Genomic DNA, 13,112 nt, shown 5'->3' with positions numbered 1-13,112 from the left:
GAACTAGTAATAAAAATCAATGAACAAGGAAAAACATACATTAATGAGCCAACAGGGGGCAGCAAAATACTTTTTAATTATCTTATTCTCTTGATCAAGAGGTTCAATTCTTTAACAAAACCTGAAGAACTTCTCTTGGCTGTGGGTGCTGTTGCTAATATAATGCAACGCTTTTTACTGAAATATTCCTCAAACCTCAGAATACACTGTACTGAAATACACTGCAGCGGATTCTTGTGATATGCTTAGGACAAAAACAGTTAGGTGATTAACCATGTGTTTGCATGTTTGTGCCTCTGCAGCCGTGGTCTGATGGAATTCCCAAACCTGGATGGCATGAATAAGCTCCGCCTTCTCAACCTGCAGCACAACCTCATCTCTCACCTTCCACACTTGGCTCACCTGCGGCGCCTGGCCTTCCTTGATCTCTGTGACAACCGTCTGACCGACATGTCGGCCGTCTCCTCTCTTTCTTTGCTTCGCGTGCTCATGCTTGGCAAGAACAGGTGTGTGTGTGGGCAGGCGTGTCTCGGAACACTTGGAAGTGTGTGCATTGGATTGCCTACATACATACGTAGATATTGCTCACTCTTTAACACATACACTTTAAGTGTTATGTAATAGTGTTTGACTTTTGCATCGTTGTACTTATTCTGTTGTTTTTGGGCAACAGCTTGGTGAGAACCCATTTTTATGAAGTTATCAGTTGTGTGGTAGAAATTATATGGTTGCTAGCTAAGGTGGCTGGATACAATCATTTACTGGAAGGACAAAACTGGCATCTTACCAGCTTTACTAAATGAAAACATGGAAGTTGTTTTAAGGGAATAGTTTGCTGAAAATCAAATGTACATGATGTATCACTTACCTTAAATGCAGCCAATCAGTCAAGATACTGTATGTTTCATATCTGACATGGCTTTCTTTGGTTTAGAATAGAAGCTCATAGGCTAACATCAACAACAAGGTTGTGGGTTCGATTCCCGGGCTTGGCAAGCTGCCACTGTTGGGCCCTTGAGCAAGGCCCTTTACCCTCTCTGCTCCCCGGGCGCTGGAGTTGGCTGCCCACCGCTCTGGGTGTGTGTGTACTCACTGGCCCTAGTTCACTAGTGTGTGTGTGTGTGTTCACTACCACAGATGGGTTAAATGTGGAGGACACATTTCGATGTGTGGTGTACACTGCACAGTGACAAATACATGCACCTTTACCTTTACCTTTACCTTTACATTGCTAACAAACACTGGACTTAGACTGTCACCAGTGTCATCTCTGTAAACATTTCAAAACACATCCAGATCTTCTTCAGATTTGTTTTCCATAAACAAGTGTGTTAGTGTAGTTTTAAAACACAGTTGTACTTTAATCTATAAACATTTTCACCACAGAGCTGAATGTTGGGGAAGCTACTTTGAGTAACCAGAATCACTTTGTAAGCGAGACTACAAAGCGGGATGTTATGTGCATGAAAACGTAATTACAAACTTTACTTACTAAATATTTAAATAAGGTTTATCAGTGCCGTTTTATTAACTTGTGCTGTAAGCCTTTGGACAATCAAAGTCCAGTGTTTGTTAGCAATGTTAGCCTAGCACCTTCTGTCATGTAAACTGTTAAATGTCTTGAATGGCTGGTCATGTTTATTTAATTTGTCTGCATACCTTTACGCAATGCCACTAGTTTTTGTACCATTTCACTGGCGATTCTCTGCCTATATAATGCCATGCATATGGGGAGCTTTTTAACTTAACTACAGGATGACCTGCAGGTGAACTCCTGCACTACTCCTGAACTACCTTCGGATTGCCTCTCTCCCTCTCTCGCTTTGAAGTCTTCACCTAATTGCAATAAAAGGCCTCTGAGATCTAATTACACAGGTCTGTCCATAGCCTCCAGGGCTACAAACCATGACCTTTCTATGCGCCTCCACGCTGCTGGCTCTGTGCTGCTGGCTCTGTGCTGCTGGCTCTGCATCTTAACGAAAGCATACCATAGATTTGAGTTCCTGCTGGCATTTCCGTCCCATTGTAACGCTACTCCCCTCTACATTCGTCCCTTCATACAAAGCATGGCCCTGTCTAAGCATCCCTGGAGAGTCCTACACGCACATAGCAGTCTGCCAACCTCCAAAATACCAGCGAACAGATGGATTCAGTCTGCAGTTCCCATGATGTTCCCATAATTTCCTATTTGGCATAATAAGCTATATAAGAATGATGAGATAAAGAAAGGCATGTGTGAAAAAAGGGTTGTCTGAAGCGACTCCATATATCCTTACTTAGGTTTTCCTAAAGAACAGTTGTTTATAATTTTATTTATTAATGTAATGTAACCTTCACATACACATAATGAGTGATTGCAGTGTTTCAGTGTTTCTTACTTGTTTTTCAGAATTCAGAAGATATGTGGCCTGGACAACTTGACTAAACTCGATGTGCTAGACTTGCACAGCAACCAGGTATTGATTTGTTTATTGTCTTTTCTTAAGACCCCAGTATTTTATTAGCCGTGTTAAAGGTCCACTGTCTGTGGATAGTAATAGCCTGTCCCCACCTGCTGCAGGGCTGAATGTGTGACATTTAGAGGCTTTGACCCTATCTAACCAAATGCCAGCTGAGAGGGTTGGCGGTGCTGATTGGCTATTCGCCTGTGATGTCACGCTGTGAGGAAGTTGCACCTCCCCCGTGCTGCGTCCGCTTTTTGCGTCACACGCTGCAAGCTCCAGCAGAGACAACATACACCAGAGCTGGACCTGGAATGGCTTATCAGGATGACTCAGATTAAAGCGCAGGGTGGCAGGACTGTCACTTAAAGCAGCATCAGGCTTGAACCTTGTCATTAGTGCTGCAAGCTCTGTTTTCCCCCACTTTGAGTTGTGCTTAGGCAAAGTGGGGGACTGGCTCTGTGTTGACAAGCTCTGCATAGGGGCCCTGTTCAAATCAGCAGCAGAACAGCTGGGTTCCAATCAATCACAACATTATAAGCAATTACTGTATTTATGTAAATCCATTGTGCATGCAGAAACTCCACCAGTTTTTAACCTCGACAGCAGAATACAAATATGGTGCCTAAGTGACATCATGAAAAATTACAAAAGCTTGAAACAATGAGTCATTGAGTGTAGTGTGTAGAGCAGTGGTTAGCACAGTAGTTTAACAGCAGGCCTCGGAAATGTCTGGCAGACACAGGGCTTATTATAGTTAAGTGATTTTATTATAGTTTTTAATAGGCTATAATCTGTTTAACAGATCTCTCAGTACATTTTGAATAATTTGTAGTGGTCTGCCACAAGTATTTGCCAGGTTTTCAGACTCAATTGCTCTCAAGTACGTCAGGTTTTTCTGAGCCAATAACCCAATTGCTGCTGTGAGGCTAAGCTATGCCAAAGCTGTAGCCCTAAGGCTTCTAAGGACACTGCCACTGTGTGAAGAGGCATATCCATCTGTCATTGTAAGGTTTTGAATTATTTACAGTCACAATCTATAAGTATCCATCAGTGACAATTTTTTTAATTTTGCCTCTGTACACCACCTCCATGGACCTAAAATGAAGCAATCTAGATGATTAAGACTGATGTGTAGATTTTCAGCTTCATTTCAGTAAGTTTAACAGAATATTATATTAATTGCTTCAGAATTATACAAAGTCCCCCTGTTTTCATAGGCTCAAATATAATTGGACAACTGACTGATAAGTCATTTCATGGCCAAGTGTGGCCATGTATTTTTTCCATGACAAATTAGGGGGACAAAAGTTCTGGAGTTGATTCCAATAGCTGAATTAGCTTTTGGTACCTGTTAATGGGAACTCATAATATGGAATCCAAATTGCTGATTAGTTAAAGAAAAAAAACAAAACCAACCAGAGAAGAAAATTTCAGGAGTGGCCAACTCGACAATTTAGAACATTTTTTATTTTCATAAATAAGGAGCAAGGCTTTTTTACTTTAGGAGTTCTGTTCTCTGGTGACAAAACAACCTTCACAACATCTAGCCAACACAAGAACAGTCTTGGCAAGGTAGGCTACAATCAAGAGGCACATTTGTGAATGTAAGTACAGGGGGTTTTCTTCAAGATGCCAGATTAGGCTGATGAAAAAAATCTGCCTGCCCAGTTCTGGAACAAGATTTATTTGTTCATGATCTGAAGCATGGCCCATCATCTGTCAAACATGGTGGAGGCACATTGATGGCATGGACATGCATAGCTGCCAAAGGAACTGGGCCCCTTCTGTCTATTGATGATCTGACTACTTATAGAAGTACTTTTGGCAGGTACTGACCACTGCATACCATAAAAGTCTCCTACCTGATGTTTTGGAGATGTTGTGACCCAGTCTTCTAGCCATCACAAGTAGGCCCTTGTGTCAAAGTGGCTCAGATTCTTATGCTTACTTTATGCTTATTTTTTCTGCTTTTAGCACATCACCTTCAAGAACTGACTGTTCACTTGCTGCCTAATATATCCCTTCTTGTCAGATGTCACTGTAGATAAAGATAATCAATGTTTTTCACTTCATCTGTCAGTGGTGCTAATGTTATGATTGATCAGTGTATAAGCCAGCAATTTATTAGGGTGAACTGGACAGTGAGAAAGTGAGCGCTCAGCATGTGTAAGCCACTGCCTGTTCACTCTTGATATACTTTTCTACTCTTTCTACCTCAGTGTCTGATTCTTTCCTTTATCATCATCCTGCTTCGTCTCGCTCCTGTTCTCTATTCTTATCTCCCTTTCCGCCCTTCTCAGTGGGCACTGTTCCTCTGCTCCATTACACTGCTGTGCAACGCTAATGACCACTCACATCTCCTCTGTTTCCTCTTTCTCTCTTTCTCTCCACCTCTCTCCTGCTCTCTCGCCTCCCCTCATCCGGTGTCCACCTTCCCTCTCTCTCTCTCCTTTTTCCTCTTGCCTTCTCATTAGACTCATGCTCCCCCTCCACACCACTCTTTTCTTCTCTGCCTCCTTCTGATTGACTCTCCAAAAGCTGATTGACTCCGATCACATCTCTGTACTTTACACCAGAGTGCACTTGGTGCTGTTAACTAAAAGAGCTGATCAAGTGCACTCTAAATAAAAACACTGTAGCCAGGATTTAAAAGGCAGCCTTTTAATGCTCTCCATGCGTTTCCCTTACCCAGTTCCCTCTAATGTTCTCTTTCTTTCATTCCTTCCTCTTTTTTGTCTTTCAGTTTGCCCCTTCTCAACCCACACACCTTTCAAAAAGGGTTTATTCAAGGCCCCTCACTGCTGGCTAGGTACTGTGTCTCTACACAAATCCCCACCACTCTGTGAAGGTGTGCGACGCACTATGGGCGTGAATCACATGTTGAGGCATTTAGAGTCTGCCTGGGGCCACTTTCTTTGATACACAGTTCCTTTTGTGGTTACACTACAAACACAGGAATAACTCATTCTAAGTCATCCTTAACAGGCCGGGCTTGCTAGATTTCGTATTAGTCAGCAGAAAGATCAAATATAAGACGTTCCAAGAGGGGCATTAAATGATTACTTACCCTGGTGACTGCAATCACAATACCTTTTCACCTGGTTGACCTATAATTCAAGTCTGCTTGATATTTCTGAATTAGCTTGTTTTTATCATTGTGTGTTTTTAGAAAGTAATACTCGACATACTTGTAATCAAACACTGGCTTCTTTAAATTTGTAGCTAACACATAATACACGCTAATAGCTGACTTATTAGCATCATGACAAATCTTCACACACATTTGCCTCAAATATGTGGAGTTATGTAATCTCTAATAACACTGCTCATTAATTTCTTACACTGTGTGACATGCTGTTGTCTATAATCATGTCCAAGCATAAACTGGCTAGCTATACAACATAATGATACTTATTAGGAAACATGCATTTTTCTGGATCTGTCCATGTTTACTGATGTAAACAGTGTATAGTTACAGTATGATCTATTAAATGTTAAAACAGCATAATGCGAGAAATAGTATTTCCCCTTTTACAGTCAATAATTCAAGCTTTGAGCCACCCCTAAAGACAGACTTACATGCATTTCTTTTACATTACTTTTAATGTAATACAGAACCATCACTGAAAGTGAAAGAAGCATGTGGACTGATGAAGTAGGGTAATATCATCAGATTTTACAGGAATATGACATGACTATAGGCCAAACCGAGCTACTAGGCAGCTAATAGGCTGAATGGACTTAGTCCAGAGTCCCTTGGGCTTTTAACCATGTGTGCTAACCTCTGGGTCTCTCTCAGTTTCTGGCTTTCCCCCTGTGGGGACTAACTGAGCCTTTTTAAGCACCACCAGGTTTTAACCGGCTTCAGGGCTTAGACTACTATGGGGTTGGACCACGGTTCCACTGACTCCTTACTGTCACACTCCTTCTAACTTCAGTGTGAACGTGTGGAGCTAAACTGCTGTAGGCTGAATGGGTGGATATATACATAAATGCTTTGCATTGCTTTGCATGTATCACAAAAAAGTGAGCTGCTCAGTATCTATACAAAAACTAGGGAGTGAATGGTATGCTTTGAAACTTTTTTTTAACAATGTTTACACGCTCCTTTTGACAATAAACAACTTATAGCTTCTATCCAACACATGTAGATAACCATATGTAGTCACCTGCACATCGATGCCTTATGGTCAAATGCTTGCAATAAAACTCAGAAGACTGTAATTGCAACTGCAAATCATCAAACGAAAACAAAAGACAGTGGTGTTATCCACTGTGCTTTCCAACTGGTATGTGTTGTGTTATTACTTTAGGTATATTGGCAAGTGAGGCTTGTGTGGGCTACAGTGTCTCACATAACATGATAACACTCAAATTCTCAATCTTGCCTAATTGTGTTTTTTCAAAAGACAGCGCAAACATGTTGTCTGTGATTGTATAATCTTTAGGCTGACATCATCCTCATCCTCACTATGGGCTGAGTGAGGAGCCTTTTAGAGGGGAAGTTTCAGGAAAAGGTCAGATCCCGGATGTATCTCTGAGACACTAGGCATCTTGGCCTGATTCTCATAATCTTGAGTTACCTCCAAACAAAGGCCAGCTTTTTTGCCAGGGCAGTTGGAATCAGCTACATCAGGTTCTTAGCCCTAAGGAAGAAGCTGTCCACCTGGTGTTCAGCACCAGCACACTCAGTCCTGTTCCTGGCCTAGTTAATTAAATCCTAAAGGACCTGTTTATGCTCCCACACTTCCTCACTCTTAGAATCCTTAGGCATTCATTCATTTATTTGCAGTTACCTCATCAGTTTAGCAATCTTACAATTAATACTCTGAATGCTAAGCCTAGAGGTTAATTGGAAATGGTGGGATTGCTTGCTTACTATGGCTTCATGGCATAATAAAAAAAATGGATGATGGTAGCACATGCCACATGACTGCCAGTCACTGGCAGTCACCTAAATTGAAGTAATTATTGGCCCCTTTTGTATCTCACATGCCATGTCTTTTAGACTATAGCACTCTCCAAGCTTCCCAGTAGTTTCTCTATTGAGCTGTAGAAGCTGAACAGAATTACTTTGTGGTTTCTGACACTGTTTGATATACAGTTAACTCATTATGTGGTCAATTTCTCTATATCTTTTAGAATTAAACAGCCTTTTTTTTAGCCTTTAAGACTAACATATGCAAATGAGCTATGTTAGATTGCTCTTCAACAGAGAACACCAGGGATTCCTTTGGTTCCTTGGTTTTCCATGATATGACAGTGTGGCAAATGTGATGGTTTTGCACTGTGCTAATTGGTGGCTTATAGGCTTTCGTTATTTGTTAGTAATATTAACCTACCTTCAGTGCAAAACTAAAGAAGCAAACATAGGACACCAACTTTGTCTTGTCAGGTGAACTAGAACAGTAGCATTACTCTTTGCTTTCAAATTGCTGACAATTGTTACACTCTGTATGCAATCGACATTTGATTTCTGGCTGGTTTGCTGTGTGAGACTGACCTGCACTGTTGTGGTTTGATTCTTCTTATAGATCAGTAAGATAGAGAACGTGTCTCATCTGTCAGAACTGCGCATACTGAACCTGGCAGGTAACTACATCAGCAGAATGGAGAACCTGCAGGGCCTGGACTCACTGACAGAACTCAACATCAGACACAACCATATCTCCACTGTGGTAAGCACTCATGCAATACCATACAATCCTTATCATTTAAAATGTTATGTTTGGGAAGTTTTTACAGGGTTTAAAACAATGGCACGCAGTTTTATTGATGTGAAGCACCAAAAGCAATTTGAGTAGTAGTGGCACCCCATTCTGGATACTATGCACCCTTTAAACCTCCCTGAGGTGCTTCACATCTAAAAAAAAATGTTCACAGAAATACCAGGATATGGCACATGGAGGATGGAGTTTAACTCAGATCAATCCATAGACATGGTTCTCTTCACTTTTTCATATATAAGCACAGCGGTATCAAGACCCTCCAGTATGAAAAAGCTCTCTTAAGATCAGCACATTTACTCCTTGTGTTGACCACATCATATTCCTAGTTGTGGCCATAGAAATACTATGCATTTTGTTTGTTTGTGTCAAAATGTCAAAAATATCATAATATAATACTTAAAGAGATGGGATATACTGTACTATAAGATATACTGTATTGCCACCATATAGGATAATGGTGGCTTAGTTAGAGTTGGAGAACTTTTTTTTGTTGCATTTTTATCTTTCTTAACCGTCTTTGCTCCAGTGGCGCTGTGGCATGGCTAACCCTGCTCTCTGTGATAAGCAAAGAGATTTTATTGTACTCGATAAGTGTAAGCATAATGACATTGAATGTGCTTAGCTTGAATATTATACCAACTAATAACTTTTTCCTTTGCTGTATTAGCTCTAAGGACATTTATTAGATCCCTTGGAGGGGCAAAAGCATAAACGGAGACTTCAAGTGCAGAACATGTCCACATGTCAAAGAGTAAGAATAATGAGCCTCTGTTCTCTCTGGGTGGAGAGGGTGTGTTTGCTCTCTGCCAACCCAGTGAGATGTAAGCCAATCACAATCCCAATTGGGGAGTTCAAGTTCTCCTCCAAGTGCTAATCCTCACACTCCGAGCTTGCTAGTGTTGTGTGATAGAGAAAGGTTGTGCTAGGTGGATGGAATTGGCAAATTAAGTAAAATATTGGTTAATAAACACAGTATTAAAAGGCAGTGCTGGTGTAATTGCTCCGCCTGTACAGAGGAGGGCAATGTAGCACTAGAAGAGGACAGTTTCAGTTAGTAAGCCTGAGCCCCAGCTCAAGCTCTGCAAAGAGGTAAAAGCAGCTCTGCTGCACGTTCAACAGCAGGGGTTCACACTGCTTTTATTCAAACCGGTCTGCTCTGGCCATAGCTATATTCTTCTGATTGAACTTGTATGACTGACACCACTGTTGAACACTCTCACCTCTCACTGTTAACGTCCTAATCCTCCTTCATGCCTTTCAGTGGATTTTATCAGTAAGAGCAGGTGATATAGAAAAATATAGCACCTTGTCTGATTACTATTCAGGTTGTATGAAATTTGCAATTGAGCTGAAACTGGTGCTAAAAATGCACCAGAAAAGCAGTAGCACCACATTTAAAACTGCTAGGAAAAACAGTTGTACAGTGTTCTATAATTTAGTGTTTGCATTAAAAATTCAGTGTTTTCTACACATTAAAAATGAAAGGATATTTGTTTTTCTGGAGTTATCTAGCTAGCCACAGTAGTGGAACCCTTTAGGTAGCCTCAAGGAACCCTTTTGAAAAGGGTAGTTCTGTGAGGAACCTAAATGTTCATTTTAAACCATTTTATTCACCTTTGGGTGCTTCAAGGAACCTTTTTTTTTTTGGTTTGTCAAGAAACTTAAATTTATTTTCTTTAGGTTTTAGGGACCTGCTATTATTGCAACTATTATTACATACAACACAACAATAAAATAGGGTTATATTTTCAACGTATGTAGTATATCTTAAGTATAAATAAGTAAATAAGTAAATCATACAATATTACTGTTTGTGGTGGATTCATCTTCAGCTTTGCCACAGTGTGGGAGGATTAGGCTTGTTCATTGTGGTCTTGGCTTTGCTAAATTTTCCTAAAATATGTGTGAATCATGACAGATCAAGAGAAGGAGAGAGAGAGAGAGAGAGAGAGAGAGAGAGAGAGAGAGAGAGAGCACTAAATAAGGTTGTAATTGAGTTGTTTTTCTTTGGCATGCTAAAGCCATTATGAGACATGTCAGCACACATCCTTTTATGCTCATACATGCCTTCCCTTATAGCTTTAAGCATGTAATAAAATTGTGATAGTAATCTGAACAGTGGCCATTATATGTATATCATGCAGTGAACTGGATGGAACGTTCAGTTTATTTAGAGAGGGAGAATAAAAACACTGTCTTCATGGTGACTTAATATTTGAGAGAGGTCAGTTCATTGAGATTAATGGGTTAATAATTAATAAATAATCAGTGAATATATTGATTAATACATTTGCCTTCAAACTGGCATATTTTTAAAGCCATTTACTCTTTACATAATATTTCTGCTATAGCCATCATAGCTGTGCCTCATCAAATTATATGCATAATAATAATATGTATTATAATAACCATATGTATAGCTACAGCTACAGAACATATTTGTCTGTGTTTTGTTTTGCACAGAAACTTATATATCCCAGTTCTATTGTATTACAGCAACTGCTATGCAATACTTGTTAGTTCATGCCAAGAATTACCCTAACTGGGCAAGTCAACCATATGGTTGATTTTCATATCCACTTCCTAAATGCATCATCTAAAAAAAAAAAGGGGACATAATTTTACCAATAAAATTTATTCCAAAGTGTTATTTGATGCCTCAGTTAAATGTGTTAACAATTGTATTTAGTTTTTTTTTACACATTTTTTGCTACATTCTGTTTGATTTATATTATTAAAAAATCAAATAAAATGAAATGATTAGAGACTAACAATCTTTGGACAAAGTGTTTCTGCACTTCTGATGCATTTCCGATTTAAACAGTATTAGCCAGGACGATTATACAGTACATTGTCTGTCTGTCTGTCTTCCCCTCCTCGGATTGGTGGGTTTTTGGCAAAAGTGATGACATCATGTTCTGTCTGGGACACAGTTGCTAAATATAGCCACGGCCATTCAGAGAATTGGGGAGACAGAGAAGGAGAGGGATGGATGAAGGGTGTTTCTAGCTTTATTCTCTGCCTCTGATCTTCCATGCTGTTCTGATGTTTGTTTGTAAACCTCACTCAGTTGATGAACCCGATCACCCCAGATGTGATACACATGCTTTGTACTCTACAATGAGAGCCAGAAGGCCTGTGTGACCTTGAAGCTAGCAGTGCCTCCTGCAGTATTGAAGAGGTTTTACCAATAGCATCTGTTAAAGGCTGCAGCGCGGTCCACACAGAAAGGTTGTCTGTTTAATTAAAGGGACCGTATCATTGAGAATAGATTTTCCTCACAAATAAGAGTTTAAAATAGTACACAGCTGTTGCTAAAGTTTCAAAACGTGCAGGTCACTACCCAGTTTAGACAATCAGTATATGGACATAAACTGCAAAAACAGCCTATTGTAATTTCTTTGATTTTGTGAGTTCACGGAAAACAACTAATTTACATATATCCACCTGTTCATCCTACAGCATGCTTTCGCCTATTGAAGTCAAAGCTCATTTCGCCTATTGAAGTCAAGCTCATTTGAGCAGAGCTCATTTGCATACATCATCCTTAGAGGCACAGCAAATAGTAATTAAATGCACAATAAAATATAGAACATGAGTACCTTAAAGCAGCCTAATGCTACGGCTCCCCTACAGTTCGGGAATGTTAATGCACTTTTACACCACTACTGTAAATACAAATTGTGCTCTGAGCTCCCCCTTATTAATAGCTGTACACTTGCATTTGTTAAGCTGAGAGATTCAGAAGCAGCACTGAAGTGAAAGAAGCCCTTGGACAGAGACAGTAGAGCAGTGTTACAGGATTTTACAGTAATATGTCTCGAGTTATACAGTGTTACACAGTTCTTGTGAGAGGTCTCAAGCTGCTCCACCAAAGTTATTTAGTGTAGTAGAAGTGTGCTCAGCCCAGAGTGGCAATGACAGAGACACCATTCTCCCTGTTACAAGTCAGAGGAGCATCAACAAAAATATTTGACTCAGTACACAATAAATAATAACTCGAAAAGAAAGTAGACACAACATGCACAAGGCCAGAAATAGAACAGAATGGACTAAACAGGAGACAGGGCAGACATGACAAGGTCAGTCAAGGTTATTACTAATGTCATTAGGCCAATAGTGCCTATCATTTTTGTCATCTCTAAGTCTCTCTTTCTTACACAGTCTTAGTAAACATAGTCAACATCTCACTTAAACATTTGTGTGGTTTTATGTACTATCAAAAATATTCCTTTCCGACATTTTGAAATAGCCTAGAATGTTTAAATGTACAATAATGTTTATATTTTAATAAATGATTATATTTTTAATGGTATGGCCTTTTAACATGAGTTAAATTAAAGTGTGGATGACTTGCCATCCAGGATCAAAATTATTGACCTTTGTCATTCACCCCAGTACTAACCGATCTACATTATGCAACTGACATAAAATGCAGAGTGGTAACATGGTAAAAATGTAATTAATTAAGAGCCAGTTGAAACCGATAACTTTCCACAATATTAAATACATGTGTTTAAAAACATCACTCACTTTAGGAGGCACGGATGTGTATGCGTTTGGGTTTTCTGTGTATTATAATTTAAGCCTTTAGTCTTTTCCATGGAGATTCCTTCCCATGTTTTGCGCAGCATGTTGTGCTCTTGCATGCCTGCCTTGACAGATCAGATTTATGTAAGAGTAAGCAGGCAACGCTCTAGAGGTCGTTCATGCCCGCTACACAATAACAGTGACCCGGCTTACCATCAAACGAGGCACGAACACAGGGCACAGGCTTCTCAGGATACGTGGCACAGAGTGGTCAGTATCCCAGACTGATCTTAGCCTGGAAAGCAATCAACCCCTCCGTCTAAAGCACAGCAGCAATCTCAAAACACGGCAAGTGCCTAAGAAGCTTACAACTGAAACCAAACCTCTGAATTGAGAAGTCGTACATGAG

The 13,112-nt window shown here is 40.0% G+C and overlaps 1 protein-coding gene across 1 annotated transcript in view; it reads left to right on the top strand.

The window, feature by feature from the left end:
- The window catches only part of LOC140575498 (leucine-rich repeat-containing protein 49), a 51,996-nt gene that overhangs the window by 4,566 nt on the left and 34,318 nt on the right, over positions 1 to 13,112 (top strand). The window contains exons 6-8 of the mRNA XM_072695847.1: positions 303 to 506; positions 2,390 to 2,456; positions 7,979 to 8,122. Coding sequence (XP_072551948.1) covers positions 303 to 506; positions 2,390 to 2,456; positions 7,979 to 8,122 — 415 coding nt within the window. The remainder of the gene's footprint in view (positions 1 to 302; positions 507 to 2,389; positions 2,457 to 7,978; positions 8,123 to 13,112) is intronic.

Source organism: Salminus brasiliensis, chromosome 13 (genome assembly GCF_030463535.1).
Source record: "Salminus brasiliensis chromosome 13, fSalBra1.hap2, whole genome shotgun sequence".
NCBI lineage: Eukaryota > Metazoa > Chordata > Actinopteri > Characiformes > Bryconidae > Salminus > Salminus brasiliensis.
The sequence above is the reverse complement of the archived record's forward strand: the minus strand, read 5'-3'. Positions and strand labels throughout refer to the sequence as shown.